This window comes from Leptodactylus fuscus, chromosome 10, assembly GCF_031893055.1.
Source record: "Leptodactylus fuscus isolate aLepFus1 chromosome 10, aLepFus1.hap2, whole genome shotgun sequence".
Lineage (NCBI taxonomy): Eukaryota > Metazoa > Chordata > Amphibia > Anura > Leptodactylidae > Leptodactylus > Leptodactylus fuscus.
This window is the reverse complement of record NC_134274.1, coordinates 50,606,970-50,629,931: the sequence shown is the minus strand read 5'-3', so window position 1 is coordinate 50,629,931 and position 22,962 is coordinate 50,606,970. Positions and strand designations below refer to the sequence as shown.

At 43.2% G+C, this 22,962-nt stretch overlaps 1 protein-coding gene across 3 annotated transcripts in view; it reads right to left on the bottom strand.

Moving 5' to 3' along the window:
- ZSWIM8 (zinc finger SWIM-type containing 8) overlaps nt 1-21,158 on the bottom strand; it is a 56,712-nt gene extending 35,554 nt beyond the window's left edge. For all 3 annotated transcript variants that reach the window (XM_075258045.1, XM_075258046.1, XM_075258047.1), the window contains exons 1-3: nt 19,792-21,158; nt 2,273-2,426; nt 732-826 (exon numbers count right to left, since the gene is read on the bottom strand). In XM_075258045.1, coding sequence (XP_075114146.1) covers nt 732-826; nt 2,273-2,426; nt 19,792-19,969 — 427 coding nt within the window. In that variant the 5' untranslated portion in view covers nt 19,970-21,158. The remainder of the gene's footprint in view (nt 1-731; nt 827-2,272; nt 2,427-19,791) is intronic.
- Nucleotides 21,159-22,962: the final 1,804 nt, after the last annotated feature.

Genomic DNA, 22,962 nt, shown 5'->3' with positions numbered 1-22,962 from the left:
TCATCAAGCCTATTTCCTCTTACTTGTCCTGCTCTTTCATCACCAGTCTACTGTATCTATGGTTAATGTGCTTTCTATAAAGCACACATCTAAATGCCGCTGGCAGTCAAACAAGATTTATTAGTATCTGGTTTAAATTAAAGAAATAAATGCATGATTAAAAATGTACTAAGGGAATACATTGTCTTGAAGATCTTCGGTTAATGTAAGACAGCTCTCATTGACTGACCTCTATGCATTAGAGAGCAGCAGAGCCATCTGTGCAGTTGGCAAAAAAGGACAGGAACAGTGTGGTGGTATGTATTACAACATACATCACAGAGGAAGGTTGGGAAGCACCAACTCTGTGCCCCAGCTCATAGCTCTAATATACCACAGTGCAGATAATAAGTTACAGTAAACTGCGCTTTCCTTATAAAACCATGTTATATGTCCACATAACGCCGCGCTGATTCTTGCACGATAACTTGCATATGAATCACCGCTGCAAAACAGAATCACACTGACCTCAATGGGTTCCATTTAACGTGCGTAACACCTTGAAATCAATGGGTTAAAAAGCCTTCCATCGACTTCAATGTGTTATGCGCGTTAAATGGAACCCATTGAAGTCAATGGGATTCTGTTTTGCAGCGCTGATTTTTACGCAAGTTATCGTAGAAGAATCAGCGCTGCGTTACTCTGTGTGAATGCCCCCTCAAAGGCCCCTAAGGCAACTTCCCAGCTCTTACCTATCTGTAGAGGGTCCTTCACGGCTCTCATACGAAACAGCTGTTCTCCCCTTTGGAATTCATCAGCACTACCGTTTGCTAAACAAGAGTACAACCTGTTGAAGAAGAAGACTGCATTTTCTTAATTGTTTCTTGTAAAGATCCTATGTGTCAAAGTGTCTGGCGCAATAAAAAAAATCCAAGAACAAAATGCCAAAAATGTTTGTCAAAAAAATAAATAAAAAATCTAGCATTTGAGGAATTACTTGGTAGTTTTCTTCCTAATTTTAGTCGCCAAACATTCTTTTTGTTGGCATAGAAGTTATCCTGTGAAGTATCTGACGGCACACGCTTCCAATAACAGAACGGCTATAATAACCAAAATAATCAGCTTGCACAAAATCACAAGTTTTTTTTTGGCGCTGAGGACGTGGACATTTTAGTTGTTACTTTTCAAACCTGAAGAGTCATAAGTAAAGTTGCTGACTTGTTACAATAACTTGCAACTATTGGGGGGCCAACGACGGCAATTCAATGTTCTGTTAGAGGTTTCATGTGTTTCATTAAGGTTGCTTTCACGCAGTGTTTTTCTGAAAAACACTTAAGACATTCTTCATGGCATTTTCCAAAATGCTGAGGCGAGATGTTACATTAAAGGGAACCTGTCAGGTTGTTTTTCTACAATAAACAGGACCCATCATGTGCGGGATGACACAATCCCTTTCGGCGCCCCTCTGTATTTCACTAAAGTTGTCCTGTCCATTATTCCTGCCACCTGGGTGTGACTCACATCTCCCCCTCAGGGGGCATTCACATAGAGGAAGTTAGGCGCTGATTCTGACACGATAACTCGCAGCAGAATCAGTGGTGAAAAAAATAGTCTCCCATTGACTTCAATGTGTACCGTTTTCCATCCAGTACACATTGAAATCGATGGGAAGCGTTTTTCTCAGAGCTGATTCTGCCGTGAGTTATCGTGCCAGAATCAGCGCCAACTTCCTCCATGTGAATGCCCCCTCACAGTCACCTCATCCCTGATGTCAATAATGTACAGGAGGTGCTTAGCGAAGGGACACAGAGACTAAACTGAAGCGGCTTTCCCAACACATGGACCACATAGGATGTTTTATGCTTTCCAACAATTATATGTTCAATTTGCAGCAAGAGAAAGATTAGAGAGGGACTTGTATAAGTGTATATAGTTATCTAGATCTGCCCAGTTTGTGTGTATAAAAATCTCACTTTCTTTCTGTAATACACACACATACATACATACATACATACATACATAACAATATATACACACTTTTGGGGATATTTACACATTCTTTTTGTTTCAATTTAATCGCCCCTTTGGTTCACAGCCAAAGAATTTTCAATTGTTTACTCAGCCAGGAAACCTTACCTGGACCAGATCGCTTGTGACACCAGCCATGAAATAAAAGGCAATGTAGTGTAGATTGATCATCACTGTAGAATTCACAGCATAACCCAAACCTCAGGATGTATTTGGAATAATACATCTACCAAACAAACACATGTATGATGTGTGATGATCTCACCTTATATCCTCCTCATTCTCCGGGAAGCTCCAGAATGCGATTCGTAGTTGTAGCTGCTCTGGTACAGGCGGGTACACCTTTTCGACCACTTCGAATGGAATGTGAAATGCCACCTGCTTCGCAGACAGTTCCACCAGTGGATTCACAAATCCATCTACCAAAAGTCAAATGATAAACCTGTTACAATGTTGCAAGTATTGCAATGTAAAGAAGGAACAAGGAATCTGCGAGTACATCATTTTGTCATGTAGGACAACACTGGATATAGAGAGTAAAAGCAGCCAACCTTATATTACCCCGGAGTTATAACCCATATGCTCCAGTACAAAATGCAGTCATTAAAATGTATCACTGTATGAAGAAGGCCCTACATTGCGGAAAAAGCTGTTTTTGGAGAAGTTTTTTCGAACCAATCCCAAGAGTGGCTCTAAAAAGAATGTAAAATATAAAAGGAAGAACTTGTACATCTCCCTTCTGCTAAAAACAGCAAAAAAAAAAAAAAAGCAGCTTTTCTGCAATGTGGAGCTTTAGCCTAAGGCGGAGGCCCCACGTTGCAGAAACGCAGCTTCTTTTGTTGCAGATTTTGTTGCGGTTTTTTTGAGCCAAAGCCAGAAGTAGATGGAGTAGAAGGGAGAAGAATAAGAACTTCCTATATATTCTCCATTCCTTCTAAAGCTGTTTTTGACTTTGGCTCAAAAAACCGCAGCAAAATCTGCAACAAAAGAAGCTGCATTTCCGCACCGGGGGGCCTCAGCCTCAAGCAGTTTTTCTATGGGCATAAATATATTTAAATTTGTCAACAATTTAACAATTTTACAGAGTTTTAAAGCTAAATTGAAAAGATATTCAAGACGAACCGCGCTTCTTATAGATCTTTATGAGAATTCGGTGATGTTTTCGTCATAAGAGTATATGCACTCCAATTTGTATGCTGAGTATCTTGGCAGCGTATCAGCTGTTCCGACACACCGTCGGTGGGATATAATAGAAGATCTTTTTGGAATTAATACCAAAAACAGTCGCTGATCGCGCTCACTCAGAAAGGACAAGTGACTTGATATAAGGTAAGTATTTATTCAGAAATGACGCGTTTCGGGGTATCGGAACTATACAATTATTCCACCCCTTCTTCAGATCTTGATTTCTTGGCTGAGCAGCATGCAGTGACTGCAGACTGCACCCTCTGACCTGGACCATTTCACAAGCTTCCACTTTTCACTATACCCCACCGACAAACTGAAGAAGGTCTATATAAGACCGAAACGTTTTTGTCGGATGTTAATAAAAGTTCACAATATTTTGGAAGCATTAATTTGAGTGCAGGAAATTTATTTCTATTTTGCTATGGCTATGAGAAGCCTTTTCCTGGCACCAAACTCCTTGACCGAGTGACGGCACATAAAGATTTTAAGTGTTCTGAATTCAGCGCACTGTCGGCTTTCCCGATCTGTGCCCTGGGTAAAGTGCTTTCGGTCCCGGTACCATAGCTCTTTGACTGTCAGGAATGCCCTTCTTCAAAGCAGCGCATATAGTGCTGTACTGTGTGAGCGGGGAGGAACGCCCCCTCCCCTCCGGATAATACTCGTCTATGGACGAGCACTGTGAGCAGAGGGAGAGGGCGTTCCTCCCCACTCACACAGTACAGCGCTATAAGTGCTGCTTTGAAGAAGGACGTTCCTGACTGACTGTCAGGAACACCCTTCTGATTGTAAAGAGCTACAATATTGGCACCGCTAGCACAGATCAGGAAAGTGAACAGTGCGCTGAATTCAGAGCACTGTCAGCTTTCCAGCAGTATATAGAACTGCCTGTGCCCCGGACCATGAAAGGTCCTCTTTAATGGTGACAGTCTGTTGTCTTGAGAGATTTCCAATGGATACGATCATGAATACAGGAACTTTCTATGGTCTGGTATTTCTCAACAACCCAGCCATGATGTCCTTATTGTGACTGGGTTATCTTCTCATGAAAGATAACCTGACCACAATAAGGAAACCATGGCTGGGTGTCTGACAAAGGCCAGAGCCGTGCGAGTTCCTGCATTCATGGTCACCATTGTCAACAAAAAGATTGTCACCTTGCTTTGTTTGCAACTCTGTAACTTTTCATTGTCTACAACTTTAAGGATGGTTCTGTTCAAAGGGGGGGGGGGGAACCTTTTATGAAATTTTCCCTAACATGGAGGTTGTCCTAAAATATTCAAGGTAATGAGTTAGACATCTTAGTTTTATTTTCCTTATCTATATCCTTAGGATCAGTTTCAATCTAGAACAAGAATTGAATGATGACATAACAAGTTGATGGTTTATAAGGCCTTTCACACAATCCAATGCAAACCCATATGGGAACAAATGATCACAAATAACACGTCCTTATAGCCTAAAAAACATTATTTTTAGAAAAAACAGCAAACTCCCATTTACTGGCCAAACAAGTTTTCCTTAAAGGGAGTTTACTACCAACAAATACACTCCTAAACACTCATATACTGATGTATACTGCAATAAAAAAAAAAAAAAAGCTGCGTTTCCGCAACGTGGGGTCTCAGCCTAAAGGGGTTTTACACGATAATTGAAAAACTAACTAGGGACCAGGGTTGGAGTAAAATGGGGGGGGGGGGGGGTAACAATTACCCTCAATCCTCACTTTAGACAATGTCCCTCCTCTTTTCTAAAAGACCTGCTGAGGCTGGAAGTGCAGGGGTTAGGAGGACAGATGTGGCCAATTGCTGGTCTCAGTAGTCACTTGTTAGATACCAGTGACATCGCTGCATCGCATTATATGGCGTCCCAGCCAGGAGATGTTGAGATGCTGGGATAATCACAGGCACAGTGTGAGAAACAAGGTCAGCAGCAGGACAGCTTGAGAGCTGCCGAAACGCCGAAGCAGGCGAACCAACAACAGCAGCAATTTGCTGAATATAGGCGGATCATCAACGCCAACAACCTGTAGACGAAGTTGCGGGCAGAGACTAGTTGGAAATATAAAAGGAATTGCTTATACTTGTCATAAAATGACACAAAGCCTTCCTACTGTAGAATAAGTGTATGATATATGGAAGACTAAATTCAATGAAGAACAGCTGTAAAACTAGACATAGCACAGAGCGATGAATGTAACCTTAGAGAACAATGGATTCTGTTATTCCTGGCAAGTCCTGCTCCATATAATTTTAGTAAGGGTGTGTTGTATTTGTTTGACTTATTCTTCTTTATTACTCCAATGATGTGATGAAGCTAAATTATTTATGCCTGTTAACATTAGGACGAAATAATATATTCATGTTACATAAAAGAAAAAGTTTATAAAGAAATTTATAGATACATAGATATGACTTTTGCAGCGTACACACATTTAGCGAACGCAGGAAAAGCTTCTCTGACAGGGTATCAAAAATGAAAATCTACATTCCTGTGCGAATACTTATTGTAGAGGAAAGGTTTCTGAAATACATTGTTACATATATTAATGTCGCATTTATTTGAGGTCAGTCTGGTGGTGAACCACAACGTTGGCAATGCTGGAGTCCTCTCAACATCAACATACCATCACTTTCTAAAAACAACACAATACGTGTATTTTTAGAAAAGAAAACATCCTCTCTAGGTTCATGTGCAAACCCACAAAAGGAGAAAAAAAAGAAACAGGTCAGCTATGTTCACATCTGCATCATGGACTTCAATGTAGATTCCGTGAGATCATTAAAGGGATCCTATCATTCAGATCGAATTGTTTGTCCCTAACACGTCGGAATAGCCTTAAGAAAGACTATTCTTCTCCTACCTTTAGATGTCTTCTCCGCACCACCGTTCGGTAGAAATCCCGGTTTTCTTCAGTATGCAAATGAGCTCTCTCGCATCACTGGGGGCGGGACCCAGCACTCAAACAGCACTGGGGGCGTCCCCAATGCTGCATGAGAACTCTCCAGCACCGCCTCCATCTTCTTCAGGAACATCCTCTTCAGGTCTCGGGCAGAGCCGACTGCCATGCCTACAGGGATTCCATCCCACATTCCCCTTGAAAAATGCAGAAAGAAAAGTCCTGCAAGCAGGTGTTTTCTCTCTGCATTTTTCAGGTGGCAACTCAGCGGACCCTAGAATTAGGGCCCATTCACACAGAGGAAAATGGTGAGGAATTTGGTGTGCAATTTTCTACGCTGAAAAAAAAAAAAAAAAAAAAAAGCCTCCCATTGATTTCAATGGGCTCTGGTAGCTTTTTTTTTTTTTTTTTTTTTTTTTTTTCCCGCTAGCTTTTTTTTTTTTCCATCCATCCATCCTACATTACATATATTGTTATCCACATTAGTCTTATATGGTAAGGAAGTCTCTCTCTTTCTGATTCCTTCACTCTGTATATATTTCCCTGTTAGGGTATATAAGTTTCTTGCACAGTTGCCCATGTGTATTCCTACTTCTTTGCACCACAAACAGAATGCCAACCTCCTAAGTTGGTATAAAGACCCTTATGGTCTATCGTGCTAGTTGGTTTCAGCTGGGATCATAAGGATGCTCGGCAACTTTTGGAGGTCACTGAACAAGATGGGCGTATATCAGCGTATAATATGCAACGGACCCCCTCCCCCCATTTCTAATCTACAGCTATTATATCCTTTCATTTATTAAACAGTCTCTATTTTAGTATATTCTGGAGCGATTATAGTTATTCTTTGGCCATCTTAGAATTAACCTAATAGCAGATTTTCTGCTGCAAAGTCGCCAGTGGCTAATCCACTGAGAATTATGGTAGTGAAGTTGAAATCCAGAACACAATGTAGGAAAAAACAGCACAAAGTGTTTTGCACTGTGGGTTAAACACACAGCAAAAATGATAGGATCCCTTAAAAGAACAAAACTGTACCCGAGTGGACATGACTGTAACTGTGCACGTACCTGTCTATGAAATTTACTATTAACAAGTGAATTAGTTCCCTAGCCTTTCCCAGAACTGCTGGGCATGGGAGTCAAAACGGATGCCTGCGAGTATGACATTGGACGGGGTTACGACAGTCACACCTTTATCTTCTGCTTCATTTAGGCTCAGTAACATTTGTCTATATTGATACATTTCGTACTTACAAGTCACAACTAAATAACACCCATGCATGTATAGCTTATAATACAGAAAAACTAAAATTGCAAATGCCCCCTGTGTTCAGATAACATTCACCATATGGTCCCCATGCCAGGGAGAGAGTACTTGGCATTCTACTGATAGAGCGGGCTCTGCGTGAATGAGCCAACCAGGAATATTCTCTGCAGTGGATCACAGACATATAGACTGGCGGGGAATGTGTTTCTTCATCAGTTTCTTATCACATTTGGACAGGCGTGTTATTATTTAGCTGAGTAGTTTTCGCTGTAACACAATGTTATCACATAATATTTCGATGAATAACACCCCAAGGCTGGATTTGCATGTTTTTCTAATTTTCTGTGCAAAAAAAAAACAAAAAAAAAAAACTGAAAACCACTTCTTATTTTAACGTCAATTTCTTCTATTTATATGCGTCAACATGCCAATCTTTTATGATCAGTCTGTGAACCGTAGTGGTAAAGTAGTCTTATGGGCGTCCATTAAGCCAAAACTACAACAAATTCTCTATACGATAAGGTGGCGCACACATCAGTTTAAAGAGGACCTTTCACCTCCTGGGGCACATGCGGTTTAATACACTGCTAGAAAGCTGACAGTGCGCTGAATTCAGCGCACTATCGGCTTTCCCATTCTGTGCCCCCGCTGAAGAGCTATCGGTCCCGGTACCGTAGCTCTTCACTGTCAGAAGGGCGTTTCTTACAGTCAGGAACGCCCTTCCTCACAGCAGCGCCTACAGCTCTGTACTGTGAGAGGGGGTGTTACTTACTGCCCAGCGATGATGCTGAGCTGTGAGGAACGCCCCCCCAGTACTCATCTATGGACGAGCACTATCAGGAGGGGAGAAAGGTGCACCGCTCTCACAGTACAATGCTATAGACGCTGCTGTGAGGAAGGGCGTCCCTGACTGACTGTCATAAACGCCCTTCTGACAGTGAAGAGCTATGGTACCGGCACTGATGGCTCTTCACCGAAGACACAGAGCGGGAAAGCCAATAGTGCGTTGACTTCTCTATATATGCCCATGAGGCTGTGTCTGAGCAGGAGAGAGTTACAGAGCAGCTTCTCCTCTTCTCACTGTGCGCAGTGTATGGCAGTTAGTCTCCACTCAACAGTTCAGAGAGAAATGTACAGTACAGGCAGAGCTCGCATCAGACAAAAGTGCTAGGAAGAGTGTTCCCGAGTACACATTTTACTGTTTTATGAAAAGTTTATTGAAAGGCTAGATTTATAAGGACAATATGGTAACTGTACAAAACTGCCATGATAAATTTCTTAAAGAGCAGTACCTAACAATATATTCAACCCTTAGGCGAGATACAGAGGATATGAGGATGCCATTCCTGTTATCTTTCTAGCTGTTTTTTTGTAAGACAAAGGATCCGATGACACAGGGGACACAGTAGTGGGAAATCTCACTGCTCCAGAGCTGCACTCCCCTATCATTCTATACAATTATTCACCTATAGTGTACCTGTCTGCAGTGCACAGAGGAGCGGCAGCAGTGAAGCACCATGCCTGCCATCCCTTGGAGGCTATCCCTCAATGTAACAAGCCGCTGCTAGACAAGTAAGGGCTTCCCCAGGTACCAAGCTAAAAGAGATATCACATCTCCTGCCTGAAGACCAGAATGTGAACTGGTTCCTGCATATAAGCAGGTGTGTGAGTGTGGATAGAGGTGTATGCTGAATGCTATTTTCTACTACATGGCGGTATTAGGCAGCATTATCTGGTCTTGGCAAAGTGTCTTTTGCCTCACTGAGGCTGTACAAAATATACATTCCCTGTAGCTCTTTACTATAAAGCTATACTAAGACTCCATTACAATACCTAATGCAAGGTCCAACATAACATGCCACAATTTTTTTTTTTTTTTTTTTTTTTTTTTTTTTGGGGGGGGGGGGTCCAACCTGGATCTTACATAAAAAGAAGATTCTTCACAACTCCATCTGAATTCACTGTCAGACAGAATCCTATTAGGGACCCAGAGGAGTTCATGGGTATCTTATTACTGCTCCATACATAGTAATGGTTGTACACACAGAGGAGGACACGTAAATGGTTGCACTAGTAGAGGATACTGTGTTTGTCTTATTCAAGAACTGTATGGCTAGTAGATTTGGATGCAGAATGGCCACTATATTCCTGTAATATTTGTGCGCAGTATAGCGGTATGAGATGGGCATTAGTTTGTCTCAGACTGGGCTCACATCAGCATGGTGGTTCCAAAGTCCTCAAAAACGGATGGTTCATTTTAAAACCCATTTCAGTGGGTGGTTAAAACGGTCTGGAGGTGTCTGTAGAATTTCCATCTGGATTTCACTCTTTTGGGTGGAGGAACAGCAACAAATCTGTTTTTTGCCAGACAAAAAGATACATTACAAAGAAATAGTCACTTCACACGATGGACTGAGGGCCCTGCTTTCAGGAGCTTACAATCTTACAAGCTTTTAAGTTCACAGCAGGCCGGTTGCAGCGCGGTAGTCTACAACCATCTTTAGAGTGGCGTTTTATATGCCAACCCTAAACCAAAGTACGTTGAAGGATATTAGGCAAAACCTATACATTTTTGGCTGCCTGTGCTAAAATTTGCACCAAGTCTGGCAAAACAATGGCCGCGGGCATGTGCAGTCGGCTCTGTCCGAGGCCCAATGGAAGGGCCGACTGTGCATGCGTAGATGTTTGAAGCCAGCGCCGGAAGAAGACGCGCAGAGAGACAGTTCCTGAAGAAGATGGAGGCGGCGCTGGAGATCTACATGCCAAATTCAAAGTCTCTCTGTTTTACAAAAAAATTGGGTCTGTGACTCATCAACCGCTATACATATAAAACTTATAAAACAAAGCAAGTTTATCTCTAAGACTTGCCACAAGGCACCAATTGTTTTTACAATATTATATTAAAAAAAAAATCAGCAAAAAGATCTTATTACTGTGGTTGTAGGACATGCATACAATGTATAACTAAATCTTGGCTTGCGATGCTTTCCCATATAGTGAAGGCAGCGTCCGCTCTCACAATAACCCCCTGAGCAGTCTCTAGCAGATGCCTGCCGGTCCTGGAGGTCCCTTACGTCTAAGAGCAATTACTGGAGAACAAAATATTGTGATGGGGAGGAAAGCGGCTGCAGGGTGCGTGTCATAATCTAGGCATGACCTTGCTAAGGATTTTGCTAACGTCATGCTGCTGCTGCTGGCTCTGGAGTTCAGGACATTGAAAGCACCACTGCTTCACAACATGACTTACAAAACACCACGGACGCTTTGTTAGTTATTGTAACCTCGTATCTGGAGATTTTCTCCCTACACATTTCCTTTCAAAGTATACAGGTACAGCTGGCAGCAACATATCACAGGATACACACTCCCAAAGTGGCAACGGAGCAAACGGGCTCATGTTCAGCTTTATTCAGGTTAGATCCACACGTAGCCACAATTCTGCAAAATGTTACAGGGAACTCCACCATAAGGGAGGCCGATTCTGTTCCTTACAGAAAACTGCCAACTGTGCAGCATTAAAAAGCACTATACTGATGCGGTCATGCCAAGACTGGCAAGGGACCAGTGAGGCGTTATCATGGGAACACCATGGGAGGACAAAACAGCGTTTTATGGATTTATTTCATGTTTGGATTTGCAAACACTTGGAATTTGTTAGAGATTTTGACTTGCCCTTTGAATTCGATGAATAAAATCCTCAATAAATCTGAAACCAATCTAGCTGCAGGCTAAAAAATCCACATCATGCAAAGAAATCTATCGTAATTCTGCAATGTATGAATCTATAGCGCCTTGCGAAAGTAGTCATACCCCTTAACTTTTTTACATTTTGTTAATCAGAAACCTAAATGTATTTTATTGTGATTTTAAGTGACAGACCAACACAAAGTAGCCGATAATTGTGAAGTGGAAGGAAAATGATGGATTTGTAGAATGGGAGGAACCCCACGCAAACACGAGGAGAACATACAAACTCCTTGTAGATGTTGTTCCTGGCGGCATTGGAACCCAGGACTCCAGCGCTGTAAGGCTGCAGTGCTAACCACTGAGCCACCGTGTTGCCCTGAGCTGTGGTTTTCAAACCCATAGCAGACCAATTTTTGTGTTTCTGCTTCTTGCTCTTCATTATATACCCACCACCTAAAGACAAGGGCGATAGAGAGAACATGCTGCTACACATGGCTTAAATTTAGACGCTGTACAACATATTCAATTTACTGGCAAAGACACTACAGAGTCATAGTGGGCTGAGGAAAAAAGACTAAAACGTGGAGGAAGGGAGCTATAGTTTGGAGCGTTTTCATGAGATTTCCTGCCAAGTAACAAATCCTGATTGTTTATTTCCAAGGCGTACCAATCGCAGTGTATTGTCCTGCCAAAAAAATTAAATAAAACTTAACAGTACAAAGTGAGACTCTCTATAAAGTCAGGGAATTCCTGGGGAGAGGTTACCTGGGGATAGACCTTCTCCGCAGACCATGACTCACCAGGGTTAGCAACAACAAGTCTAGCTGCACTATCAGCGCCGACTACATTGCCCTCATTTAAGGTTTTTTTCCTGTTTGTAGTTGCTAAAATTCTGGAACTCATTTTTTTATTAATAGATAAGTGTTTACAGTTTCTTTAGGTTTCAGTTATAAGGTGGTGTACTGGCTGACGTCAGGGAACGGAGACAAAGCACACAGAGATGTCGCAAGACGGAGACAATGGACACCGAGATGTCGCAGGACGGAGGCTCTGCACACCGAGATGTCGCAGGACAGAGACAATGTAAACCGAGATGTCGCAGGACGGAAGATATGCACACCGAGATGTCGCAGGACAGAGACAATGCACACCAAGATGTCACAAGACAGAGGCTATGCACACCGAGATGTCGCAGGACAAAGACAATGCACACCGAGATGTCTCAGGACGGAGGCTATGCACACCGAGATGTCGCAGGACGAAGGCTATGCACACCGAGATGTCTCAGGACAGAGACAATGCACACCGAGATGACGCAGAATGGAGACAATGCACACCGAGATGTCGCAGGATGGAGACAATGCAGTAATATCCGCTACCTTAGCTGTAGAGTGTCTGTATTTGGACGTCCCCTGATTGAGTAAAACATCCTATTAATTTAACGCTCAGGCATCAAGGGTCTCCTCCCTCCCCCCCCCCTCAAAGTTTAAAATTAGCTCCGGCGCCGGTCCCTTTACCTGTAAAGTTGCAGACCAGTTGCTGCGCGGCGAGGTCGCAGGAGCCGACCTGTTTCTATGACAGCCGGGAGCCTATTGAAGGCTCCCAGGCCTGTCATAGGAATGTTACTATTGTGGCTGGGGGGGTGCTAATAAAAAGCTTAAATAAATAAATAAAACAAATAAAAGTTCTAAATCATCTCCTTTCCCTAGAATACATATAAAAGTAGAAAATTACTGTGAAACATATACATACTAAGTATCCCTGTGTCTGAAAATGCCCGGTCTGCTGATATTTTTCCTGTACGGTGAACGTCAAAATCAGAAGTGCCAAACCGCCGGGGTTTTTTTCACCGTAAATGTTGAGCAACCTAGCAAATACTTTGCCTGACAATCTTTTTACAGACTATATCGCTACCCTTGGAAACAGCAGCGTATCTCCGCTCCCTGCCGTCAGTCTGGATACCTAGCAGTCTACCTCTGACTGTGTAAGTAGTGTCTAGTAAGATCCCACAATCCACTGCTCTGTGGTAAGTAAAAAAAAAAAAAAATAATGCTAAATATAGCTTTAAAAAACAAAAGTAGAAAATATCAGGTAAATGAAATGGAAAGTTACTTAACAATAAGAGGCTGAAACCTGCTGATAAAATGTAGTTTTCCTTTGCAGAAACACACTAAATAAAACTGATCCTCAGTGACAAACCCTACTGCACAGGGAGCGACATGAGGTCATTGACCAAGCACGAACATGTGCTCGGTCAATGCGTTATCCATGTTTTTACCATTTTTTTTTTTTTATTTTTTTTTTTTTTTTTTTTTTTTTTAACATTCCCATGACTGTATTTTAACAGGTCCATGTATGGTGGGCAAAACTTAGGACAGGTTGTAATCCTGTACCCGACTCACCTTTGGAAATAAGCGGGTCCATGGAGTCTCAAAGATATCATCATAGCCATGTTACCTGTGCAGCTTTTTCACAAACATGTTTCTGCACACGTACGTGTGCAAACCCAGTTTTCAAAAACAGTATGTAGCCTAAAGATGTGTGTCATAGCATGGCCCACAAAGATGCAAACCCATATACTGGGAACTTGCAATGCCAGAATTCTGGAGTATCTGGCTTGATAAATGTTAGCACCATGGAAGGCCCCTGGGCTTTTCTTGTAGCATCTCCACAAATAAATCTAAGTCTTATTTCTGAAGATTTTTCTCACTCCTACCCAAATTTATTGGTGGCACGTGCACAACAACATTCACACAATCCTGTGTTCAATGTTCAAAAAGTAGGCTGACTTCTAGTATGAGGTGGTTGTCCCTTATGTAGCTGCTGCTTTGTGGTCAAATGTCACGGGAAGGCATGTCCCATCGCTGGATGTGTTGGATATGATGCTAAAACAGTGTGACCTATGGCACTAGTGTCGCCAGCATATCTGAGCAGTCTGATGCAGAAAGGTGTCTCATGAACATGGCAGCACATCGCGAGTTAAGTGACTTTGAATGTGGGATGATAATCCATGCAAGACTATTTTGGAGATTACCCAGGAATTTGGGTTTCCGAGGTCAACAGTGTCTCAGGTGGAGACACTGACAGAGACAACACTGGCAGCCGCGTAAAACGGCGCACCGGTCAACCACAAGTGTTCAAAGAACGGACATCACGTCATCTCCGCAGAGTCATACAGGGCTTTCGACGGTCTTTTGTGGGTCAAATCGCTACAAATTTGAATGCGGAACACCAGGACCCCATTTTCACCAGGACTGTATGGCGAGAACTGCAACAGTCGACAACCAATCCATGTCCCTTTGCAGACGCTGCAACACAGAGCTCAAAGACTGGCATGGGCCCAAGACCATCGTCCCTGGACCACGGAACAGTGGCCGCATGTGGCATGGTCTGATGAATCACGGTTCCAGTTGTACAGAGTTGATGGGTGTGTGTGAGTGTAGCATATGCCCCATGAAGCCATGGATCCTGCATGTCAACAGGGACGTGTCCAGGCGGGAGGTGGCTCCGTCATGGTCTGGGCCATGTTCACAATTGGGCCCCATTGTCCGGGTACAGGGATCAATGACTGGTGCTCGATACGTGAAACTTATGGCAGACCATCTGCACCCCTTTCTGGTGTTGGAGTTCCCTGATGGGGATGCTGTGTACCAACAGGACAATGCAACATGTCATCGCTCATTGGTGGCAAAGGACTGACTGGCTTAATGAACACACCAGTGACCTCACGACCCTCGATTGGCGTGCCCACTCACCCTCAACCCCATAGAGCATTTATGGGATGCTGTGGATACCAGTGTTCGCTGCATGGACTCAGCGCCAACTACATAGGTCCAATTGTGGACTGCAGTGCAGACTGCGAGGATCAATATCCCTCCAGAACTCTTCCAACACCTCGTGGAGTCCATGCCTTGTCGCCTTGCTGCAGTTATAAGGGCTCGCGGAGGGGCGACCCGCTATTAACGGCGCACCCGGTACCTTCCCATGACTTTTGGCAACTGAGTGTACATTAGCACGTAAGTTATTTTATTTTAGCAAAAAAAATTTAAAATGCAATTCAGCCATAGTTTATTTTTCATCTAAACTTATTGTACAGGTTTTTAGATACATATAGTTAATAGTTTGTAAACAAATTGTTCACAGTACTAAATAAATAAATAGTTTCTATGTGGGTCTTTTACCAGTACTTTTATATTACTTATTCAGGCGTTTCTGCCACATGGGGCCCCAGCATCAGGCAGATTCACTAATATTAAGGCCAGAATCAGTGCAAATTTTATTTAAATCTACTCCTGCTCATATCCTATCCTACCAATATTATCTTATTAATATTATAAATGTGAAAGGTTGTGTGTTTTATATTATATATTATTATATATTAATTAATTATATAATATTATTATAACTATATTACAGTTTGTGTGTTTGGATGTTTGTTACTCAATCACACAAAAACGGCTAAACAGATTTGAATGAAATTTGGCACAGAGATACTTTGTAACCTCGATTAAAACATCATAGGCTACTTTTTATCCCAGTAAATGACATGGCTTCATGACTGTTATGAATTTATGCTCACATACTATATTACACAGCTCTTGCCAGCAGCTTATCTCAGGTTCTGATAAAGCCAGGTCTGTTACCTCTCTGTGTAGACACACATCTAACCCTGAGTCCATTGTGTATAAGCCTCTGTATATTATCTGATCTGATCCAGGAAGTCCTGACACACTGGATGGGAAAACCCCTTTAATTAAAATTTACAGTTTGCCAATTTTAAACATGTCGGGAAAAAGAAAATCTAATTTGTCACAAAATTCTAAAACAACGAGAGCTATGAAGGTAGCCAAAAGTCAACAGAGTTGTCCTCAAGCGGAGCTGAGGGGGGATCATCGTCGCCAACAACATGCTCATTATATGGCGTCCCAGCGAGCTGCTGAGATGCCAGAACAATCACAGGCACAGCGCAAAGAATGAGTACTTGAGCCTGGAGTACCCATATAGAGAGAACACTCCCACTCCTCACATCAGTGTATCTGCACAATTACATAGCACACATCAGTCATTGGTAAGAGGGCTGGAGTAGCGCTTTCCTTATGAATGTAGAGAACATAACCAGGGCTGTGGAGCCCACAGCTTCAAAATAGAGTGATTAGTTATTTTAATTAAGTTCTACAATTATTGATATTGTATAATTAATTAGATGTATAGTTTGCTACATATTTGCTTTCATTACGCTGCTCTGGCCACTTTTGCTTTTTGGTGAGAAAAGGAGGCGTGGCCTAAATGGAAATCCTTTTTACATTGACCTTATTATTTGTGCGTTTTTTAAAAAGGGGCAAAATAGGCACAAATGCCCTCCAGCCCATGGGCAGAGCCCTGGATAATAGGAGAGCTGAACTGAAGTAGAGGAGAAGATGGGATACTGGTTGGAGGGCACTGTAGGGCGTATGTAGAGGTCACAGTTAGTGGCACTGCAACTGTGGTGTCTGGTAGTTCAGTACAGCAACATGCCCACCGGCCGCGAGGCACAGTCGGAGAGGACAGTAGTATCAGTAGAATCATTCCCCAAAGTAGTGCCAAAATTGAAGGGAAGCATAAAGGCAGATAAATGTGGCTGCTTGTGCAGGCAAAGCTCAGGCTGCATGTCCTGTGTCAGCACCGGAAGAGTACGGGAGAATGTCTCGCAGGAGGTGGAAGAAATTGGAGAAAGGCAATTTGGGTGCCTGAACTGTAAGTGGGCCCCCAGAGCTTTCCTCGAGCAAGTTTAAGCAATAATCAAACACTTGCGCCTTTTTTTGCACAAAAAAAGATGCAAAGTACATATGGCGCAAAAAAAAGTGCATCAAAACTAAATTACACATACACAACATTTAACAAGGAGGTTCTCCTACATCATAAATTAGCACCACAGTAAAACTAGTCTAAAAATAGGTACGTCTATGAAAAGTATGGCCAAAAAAGGGGAGGATGACAAATAACCCCCACTGGCTTTTTAAAGGGATCCTATCTTTTAAACACATTTTTTTCTCCCTAACACGTCGGAATAGCCTTATAAAAGGCTATTCGTCTCCTACCTTTCCTTTTCTTCTCTGCGCCGCCATTTGCCTACAATTCCGTTTTTTTCTCGGTATGCAAATGAGCTCTCTCACAGCACTGGGGGCGTCCCCAATGCTGCTGGAGAGCTCTCCAGCGCCGCCTCCATCTTCTTCAGCAACGAGGGCTTCACCGCGTCTTCTTCCGGCAGCGTCTAGGCCTCGGGCAAGCCGACTGCTCATGCCCACCGTCACAAGAAAAATGCCTGCTTCCACAATATTGAAAGCAGCCATTTTCTCGTGGCCGGCGGGCATGCACAGTCGGTTTGCCCTAGGCCTAGAAGTAAGAAGACCCCGGCAGAAGAAGACGCGGTGAAGACCTCGTTGCAGAAGATGATGGAGGCGTGCTGGAGAGCTCTCTGGCAGTATTGGGGGCGCCCCCAGTGCTGTTTGATCACTGTAGCCCACCCCCAGTGCTGCGAGAGAGCTCAGTTGCATACCGAGAAAAACCTTTTCCTCCTTTCCCCTTTCTCACACCTCTCCCTTTTTTTTTTTTTTTCCCCCTCTTTCCTTTCTTTCTTTCTCTACTCTCTTCTCCCTTCCCCCCTTTCGCAGGGGCCTGGCTTCCGATCATGGACTCCATTGTCTTCGCCTCCGTTCATGCCGACGGTCTTAACACTCCAAAGAGACGATCATTCCCGCTCCGTGCTTTTTGGGGTAGAGATCTCATGTTGCCTTTGTTCTTCTCCGTGAGGGTGCAGCCTCCGCTTTTTCATCTCCCAGGTACCCCGATCTACCTTCTCGTTTTTACCGTGAGTCTTCCCTCCATCATATGATCAATGCTGCTGGGGCTTGTGTCCCGACGCTATGGAAGCCCTCTAATCCCCCTCTTGAATTTGCTGTGTTGTGGTTGGCTAAGGCCTACTGGTATTTGGCGGGTCAGTGCTCAGGATCGCCTGCTCCTGCCCCCCCCCCCCTTTTTTTTTTCTTTCTTTCCTCTCTTCTCCTCCTCCCTTCTGCCCCCGATCCTCTCTCTTTCCAGCTGTTCTTCCCCATTCGCTCTGTTCTTGATTTTTGCTGATCTGTCTTGTCTCGTCTGTTTGGTCGTGTTATATTTGTCTGCCCATGCTCGGCGGACCCGTTTGTTCGGGTTCTACCTTGCAGCGGTTTTGTTTGCTTATCGTTTGCTTTTTTTTTTTGTTATTGTTTAGTTTATAAAAAAAAAGAAAAGGTAGGAGACAAATAGCCTTTCTTAAGGCTATACCGACATGTTAGGGAGAAAAAAATGTGCTTAAAAGATAGGATCCCTTTAATGAATTAGAGGATTTTTTTTTTTTGCTTCCTATTGACCATGGCTGTCCGCCATTTCTGAAGGAGTCGGAGTCAGAAAGTGGAAAAAGAGAAGCGCTTGGCTTAAGTCCACACTATTTTATTTTATTTTTTTTTTATCAGTATGTCTTTGTAGTATGGGAGGCAATCCACGCAAAAACGGGGAGAACATACAAACTCCTTGCAGATGTTGTTCCTAGCAGGATTCGAACCCAGGACTCCAGCGCTGCAAGGCTGCAGTGCTAACCACTGAGCTACCATGTTGCCCCAGTCCACAATATTCTTTACTAGAATCACGTAAGTGATTTCTGCACATATGCTGTCCGTGTTCTCTGCAGACAGCAAATTGATATAATCACCTAAACGATTTTTTTTATCAGTTTGCTCTCCATGTAATAAACATGCAGTATGCTCGTGTCAGTGGCCACAAGAAAATGGCCGCAGACATGCGATGCCCAATGGCAGAGCCGACTGCGCATGCCTGGGATTTAGATTCCCAAGACACCAGTGCCGGAAGAAGAAGCGGCGGAGAGGCGTGCCAAAAGATGAGGCAGTGTTGGAAAGTTTTCAAGCAGCACAGGGGACGACCCCAGTGCTGCGAGAAAACTCATTAGCATAATGAAGAAAAACGAACGGCGGCGCGGAGAAGGCTTCTAAAGGTAAGAGAAGAATAGCCTTTCTTAAGACTATTCCTACGCGTTAGTAGTAAAATATGGGACTCTAATGATAGAATCCCTTTAATGCTCGTACAATTGTACAAAGAAATGGGAAGGGTGCACGTGGATTTTACATACAAGGTTGTTTGATCTGAAAGAAATGGATCAGAAACTGTCTTGATGGCTGTCAATTGAAAGTAAGACTTTGTTCACATCTGTGTTGAAGGATCTGACACAAATTCCGTTAAAAATACCATACAAAATAACCCAATATACTGTACTATCTTGTCAAGTAAAACGCTGCTTTCTATGATGAAAACAATGTTTTTCTTCATCATCTGGTGCATACCTTATTTCATTGCTCTGCTCTTATAACAATGAAGGACAACACCAATAAGGCAGATGTGAACATACCTGTTGCATTTTTTCCAGAAAGAAAATAAAAATCAAACAACTTTTTACATACACACATTGGGAATAAACAAGTATCCTCCTTAATAATTATACAACTAGAAAAGCCCAATCAACACTTATTATTTCTGACATTAACCTTCTAGTTCACATACAATTCAAGAATACCCATCTGCCTTTAACAAGCCATCAGATCAATACTTTTAATTTTCAAGCCTGTTCTAGACGGATGTAAGTCAGGATCTGATTGCTACGGAAAAACTAACTTTTCTTCCCTACAACATTTTTAATTAATGTAAAAAGATGGACTCACCTTTCATTTTGACAGTAGGCGAGTTGGGCCCTGCTGACTGTTTGCGCCATCCTCTCCAATTTTGGCAGAGACTTTCTGCCTCCGATATAAAAGAACATAAGGAATCCTCCTCAAATCGATCCGAGTCCTCAAAAGAAAACCTCTCTCCGTCCTCCCACTCTGCAAACATGAGTTCCATTACATCCAATGGTCTAAACCGGAAGAGACTAGCGGACGTTACTACAAACAGGTGTCAAAACGCTAGACGTGCTGAAAAATTCAATGTCATAAAAATATATATCTATATATCGGATCGCAATCGTGCTATCGACAGATGTAACTTTCCTTTAAGAAATCACCCCGTTCTTTAGTAAATAGAAATTCTCTTACAAAAATCCAAGTGCCTGCTTTTTTTTTTTATATCTCACCTCTCCCAAGATCTGGTTTACTTTTGTGCTTTTCTTAAACCTTCCCCCATTAGACTGTGCTCGATCTACTCTGCTGACTTGTAACAAAATATATAGATTTATATATACCCGGTGACAACGTTACTTAAGTGACAGAACATTTCCCCAAAACAAAGCAAAGTTAAAGAGGTGGAGTATAAGACGTAACCTGGGGTCTGCTCGGTTATAGCCCTGGGGCTGCATGTTACACTAAAGGCAACTCCAACTTCCTAAACAACGTCAGCAGAAACGTCCATAGAGATCACAACTAAGAGGCAAATTCTTTCCTTTTCTCAAAAAAAAAATGACAATTTTTACATTCTGGTAAAAAAAAAAAAATGGAGTTGCTGAGATGCAGAAATGTGAGTTATTGCTTTGTCCAGCCTGATGGAAGTTGTAGGCAGGGTGAAGACCTCCTTCCAGATGCCGTCCTGCTCCTGGGTAGATGGATCCTCAGGTTTCTTGGAGTGCAGGGCAGAAATGAGCTGTGACAGAAGATGCAGGCAGCACTCCTCTCTGGGGAGCCTTCCCCTGTCCTCTCTTTGTTCTCCTCTGCTTCCTTTGTTTCCTATGCCTGCCTGACTGTGGAATAAACAAACAAGGAGATGGAACAGCGGCAGCCAAGGAAGGAGAGGACGGTGTCAGGGCCCCCTGAAGGGATTTATCAGCTCCTCTGGCTGAACAAAAGCCCCCCTACTGCTCAGCCCTACACTGATTACACTGCCCCCGTGTGGCCGGGAGAGAGGTGGTGCGGGGCCTGTGCGCCTGCCCTCCTTCTTCTAGCGGCTGCACCTCGTAATACTGTGCTCCTCGTCAAAGGCTTCTTCCATCCAGTATCCAGCCCTCCCCCGCCAGCCTGCCTGCCAGCCTCGGCTTCCTCTCCCCGGCACTACCTGGGGACAGCTCGATCAGCTGATCCCGGTTTCCGCCCTGCTGCTTCCGGCTTCCTTCACCAGCGAGAGCCGGTGTGAGGAAGAGCAGGGGAAAGGAAGTGACAGTCTGGGACTCGGCTGCGTTCTATGATACGGGAGGACTCGCAAGCTTTCCCTGTGCGAAGAAAACGCATATAGTGAAATCTAGCATTGTCCCCGGTGGCAACCAATCACAAAGAAGCTTTCATTTTTCAAGCACACTATAAGGGATGAAAGCTGTGCTGTGATTGGTTGCTAGGGACTACGACTATCGTTTCAGAAATCTTAACTAGAGATGAGTGAGTAGTATTCGATCGAATACCTCCCGGCCATAGATATTCGTGTAAGCGGCCCAACACCAAGGGGTTAAGCGTGTAGATACTTACATAAATACCTATGGCCGGGAGGTATTCGATCGAATACTACTCACTCATCTCTAACCTTAACCAATCCTTTCAATAATGGATAATAAAAAAATAATATCCTTTATTTCAAAATTGTATAAATCCCACCAGAGAAATACCACCCTTAAAAATAATGCTGACACTGGCAGTAACTTTTTTAAAAAAATCCGCAGATTAGGGGTGACCTTGCCCTTTTTTTGTGAGGTGGGCATGCAATGTACCAACCACATCCCCTTTTTGTGACGTGACATCACCTAACATGCCCAAATTACATGTATATTGACAAACAACGCGGTGGATGCCAGAGCATTCTGTTGAGATTTAACGGCTCTCTAGGGTATGCTCACATGGTGGAAAATGGATTCCGCGTGTGATAAAACCACGTGGCTAGCCGATGCAGTGTACCGGCAGCCGGTCGCGGCATTCTACTCCGGATTAGGCCCGAATGAATAGGCCTAATTGGGAGAGAGCCTCACGCCGCAGCTGAGTCAGCCATGGAATCCTTGGCAAGATAGGGCTGCTCCCATTGAAGTCAATGGGAGCCATTTTTTGGCAGCAGATTTTGAGGCAGATTCCACGTCAAAATCTGCTACCAAAAAATCTCTATTTGAACAGACCCTTAGGAGTCCACTAGGTCTCCCTGTTTACAGGAGCTTACTTTAGGATGTTATAGTGCCAGCAAATAAAACTTATTCATTCAATTATTATTTTATGCCAAATCTTGGCTGGAAGTCATTCAAGAATTTGAGTCATAAGGGTAAGTTCACACGGGAGTTTTCTGGACCAGATTTTGACACGGTGGCCGCTTCAGAATCTGGTATAAAAAAAAGCTGTAACAGTCACTAACTGTGACTGGATGCCGGTGCATTGCATCAAGTCGCAACATTCTGCTCCGGATTAGGCCCAAATGAATGGGCCTAGTTGGGAGGGAGTGTTGCGAGGCAGACGTCTGGTGCTGAATCAGCCACGGAATCCGCCTGAAGAAAGTGCATGTCGCTTCTTTTTTCTGCAACATGCCCTTTCTTCATACATTGTACATACAATGCACATACATTGCAAAGAGATTGCAGAAATGGCTGGTTTTGATTAGGACAGGTTTTAGATTCTAAACCAGGAACAACAAGGTGAAGGTTTAGTAGCTCCCAACCTATTGACAGACTCCTTTCAATACATGTCACAACCAACACCATGCAATTTTGAGAGATTGAGCTTTCCTATGGAAAAATTCCAATTGGAACACATTTCTTTTATACAAGAAGCGAAACTGAAGTTGTTTGACATGGATACGGTGGAACACACCATTTTAGAATTCCTATGATACTATTAGAATAGTCAGATTAATACTCTGACAGTGATGGTGGAATGGGCGTATGTACCACAGAGACCATGCAGTTGCCGGTTTCTATTTACTCCATGAAAGGGGTCCAGGTC